The 3,677-nt window shown below is 41.6% G+C and overlaps 1 protein-coding gene across 1 annotated transcript; it reads left to right on the top strand.

The window, feature by feature from the left end:
* Nucleotides 1-557: 557 nt before the first annotated feature.
* LOC145456363 (deformed epidermal autoregulatory factor 1 homolog) lies at nt 558-2,642 on the top strand. The gene has a single exon (XM_080334436.1). It carries the CDS (start codon nt 714-716, stop codon nt 2,001-2,003), a length of 1,290 nt encoding a protein of 429 aa, XP_080190562.1. The 5' UTR covers nt 558-713; the 3' UTR covers nt 2,004-2,642.
* The last annotated feature ends 1,035 nt before the right edge of the window (nt 2,643-3,677 follow it).

Raw genomic sequence — 3,677 nt, 5'->3', positions numbered from 1 at the left:
ATACGAGGCTACACTCGAAAGGGAACCGACCACGCCTTCAAAATTAGTAATAAAAATCTTCATAAAATCTGTCGCACCGAAGATCTCTCATCATTTATTGATCACCAACAAGCTAAATTTCTTGCCCATATAATTCGAAAACCTAATGATGGTGTCGTGAAGTCAATAACCTTTGAAGATGAAAGGAGAACCAAAAAAGGAAGACCCTCTGCAACGCTGATGAACAATGTCCTTAATCGGAACGATACCGACATCAGGACATTTTCGAAAGCAGCATTTTCACGCGAAATTTAATTTATATTTGAAATCTTTAATGCTGTGTCTTTTTTCGATGGATTCTTCCATCACCTCGGTGATGGTGCTCTTAGTCTGAATGCAGACAGAGCTAGACCTATATAATTCCCCAAGAATTTCGCCAACTTCATTCGATTCTATAAGCCAGATTCCAATCATTAGGCATGTAAAATTATTCGAGTCCATTACGAGTCATTTGCTTCATTCATATTTAGTTGCGTTGCGTTCAAATCACAATATATTTATTTTACACATCAATGATCGTCGACCAACCATGACAGACTGGGATGTGCACCGAAACTTAATGAATATGTCCGATTATCTCCAGCTTTGTCCGAGACGGCCACAATCAGCTGCTTTAAAAATTCCCCCGAGTGGATATAGAATCGTCTATACTCGCTACACAAGCTATATCTAGAATGGAACGATCCGGTGAAGTAGTCCAGGACTCAGCAACAAAAAGCCTTCCCGCAGTAAGCCAAGTCTTCAGCAACGGAGTTGCCTCAAAGTCTCGCAAAATTACTGTGTACAGACTAGGCCCGAAGATTAGACAGTTATCGGTCCCGGCTGCTCACGTTTCATCCGGAGAACAAATACTAACCATGACAAACTCCCCTGTAGCATCACTATCGAGCGAAGCTGGTGACCAGGCTGTAGAGCCATGTCTTACCACGCCAAGTAACCAACCTCAAGAGGACATGATTAGTGACAAAGATAACGAGCTTTACCGGAAATTTGCAAGCAGTGACAAGATACCAATAACGTGCCGTAATAAACACGCGCATTTGTACAAGTCCAAGTTAGGTTCTGGTAAAAAAGGAAAGTGTATATACTTCGAAAACGCGTGGTTCACGCCGTCAGAGTTTGAAAATCACTGTGGCCTTGAAATGTCTAAAGACTGGAAGCGTAGCTTACGATATGGCGGAAAATCCATGCAAAATTTAATACAGCAAGGCTTTCTGCGCCCTCACTCATCGACCTGTACCTGCGGTATTTGTTGTGACGACGCATCTATTGATGGACCTGTGCTGTTCTACTCCCCAAAACCACGCCGAAAACGTAACAATGGAACTGCATTTTCTCGTGTAAGCTCATTGGAATATCAATCAACAAATCAAGGCTATCAGTTGGATGCTGGTGAACCTTCAATCTCGGTATCAACGCCCCTACTGAAAGAAAATGGTACGCAGATACCTGAAGAATTATTCAGCCTTCTACGAGAAACTAGCACTCCTTTCCATGAAATCATCAAATACATTTTTGAAGCCGTCAGTAAAAACAGGGCCGAGGATCGAAAATCGTGGTCTCAACTCAAACCTCAAGCCGACGAAATTTTCCAAAAATATGCTCAACTCCAAGAAGCCATTGAAAGAACCAAGCTGGAATGCGACGAAAGACGAAACAATTTGCTACAAGAAATTATCACCACTCTAAAAAACTGTGACAATTCAGAATATGGTATCTCATCTAAAACTCTTGATAAGCCTTTGGTGGGTGGCCAGGATGAAGTAGTCTATGATGAAGCTATGGAAATATGTCAAGCTTGCGGACAGCCTGCAATAAGTGAATGTACTGGATGTCACAAAGCAACGTACTGCTCTACAGCATGTCAAGAAACAGATTGGAATGCAGGGCATCGGGACGTGTGTCGTAGACTTCAGAGTCGCATTTCTAATCCTCAATGTGGCGTGGATGGTCTGATAACTTGACCCGGTCAGTTGAACAATCACAGTAAACTTTTATAGTTGTATATTTCCAATTGCAGGGTTAATGGTAGGGCTGGATACTACGATTGGTCGTATCGTAGCATACAAAACATGTAGTACAAAGGTACGCACGATGGTCGAAATGACATATCAGTGAAGTCGTGATCAACCCACAGCATTGTCACAAAGTTCAATGAAATCGGCATTGTCGTAAAATTACCAAATCATCTTTAATGTGATATTTAACTGGCATTATATTTTTTGGTACATATTTTAACTTAACGCAATATTCAAACTGTTTCGGCGTCGTAATGAGTGATATTCGAATACTCAACTCGAAACCTGATGCTCGACTCAGAATTTAATCACTCAAATACTCGATTTTGCCCAGCCCTAGTTAATAGCCAAAGATAAGCTTCCAATTCAAACCATTAGCTGTGTTTGAAAGCAGTATTTAAGAGCTGAAATGATCAGATGGTATATGTTTGTGACCACTTTGACATTGCTAGTATACAGGATCATTGAATCAGTTGCGAGAATGTTATTCATTTGTTCACAACCATCTCATTTTGATTGTACTGCAAAGATGTATGAGCATTTTGAGCAAGTCTAGCACACATGTAGTCTCCTAGTAATTATATGGCTCTAGGGCAATTCCCTGCACAGACAACCGATGTTCCCACCACTACCTCTTCAAATCTTTTGAAATTTGGTACACGCACAGATGAGCTAATTCCAAACAGGATGAACTTTATTTCATGAAAATTGGACTTTGGGGTCAAAAGTTACGTCACTTTGAAAATTGACAATTTTCTGCTCATTTCGGGTCTGCACTTTCAGGTTTTATCAATGCAATATTCAAGAAGGTGTAGCTAGCTGTTAGACGACAGTTGAGACACGGCATTTGGATTTATTTGAAGCTTGTCTGATCGTCTATATTTTCAAGTGAAATTTAATGCCCTGTAGGTTAGGGTCAAAGGTTAAATTGAGGGGGAATTTGGTCAATGGTCTAAAATCAGTCAGGCGTTACACGATTTAGACTGCGGATTGCTCAAAAACATATTAAAATATTTTGGAAAATAGGATCTTAAATGAAAGTTTGCTTCAAGGAGACTTCGTTCATAGCTGTTTGATTTTGGTTTTTAGACCGTAAAGTGATGAAATTGCGGTTTCAAGAGCACACTTCATTTGCACATGAAATGCAGTAGTAGTAGGGTGTGTTCGGACATCTATTCTGGGGTGCGTGTGGACATCATGTCTGGAGTGTGTTCTGACATCATGTCTTGGGTCTGTTAGGACTCTGTTGCCATTCGAACATCGTGTCTGGGGTGAGTTCGGACTGTTTTGTCCCTCGGACATCGTGTATGAGGGGGGGTGTTCAGACACCATGCCTGGCGTGTGTTAGGACTGTGCTGTCACTCTGACATAGTATCTGGGATATGTTTGTGTTGCGTCAGACATGACTCAGACCTGATATCTGCGAACTAATTTTATCCGGACATGCTCCGGAGCTGATACCTGCCCACTAAATACCCCCAGGCATGGTCCGAACCGGATATATGCGCGCTTAATGGACACAGATATGCGTCGGACGTGATACCCGCGTCCAAATGGACGAGTTTTTGCTGATATCTGCGATAGCTGGCTATATCCACAGTAGTGGTAGCTGAGTATATC

Source organism: Botryllus schlosseri, chromosome 14 (genome assembly GCF_051294905.1).
Source record: "Botryllus schlosseri isolate E-star chromosome 14, Bs_hap1, whole genome shotgun sequence".
Taxonomy (NCBI): Eukaryota; Metazoa; Chordata; class Ascidiacea; order Stolidobranchia; family Styelidae; genus Botryllus; species Botryllus schlosseri.
Note: the sequence above shows the minus strand (reverse complement) of the source record. Positions and strands in the feature narration are given on the sequence as shown.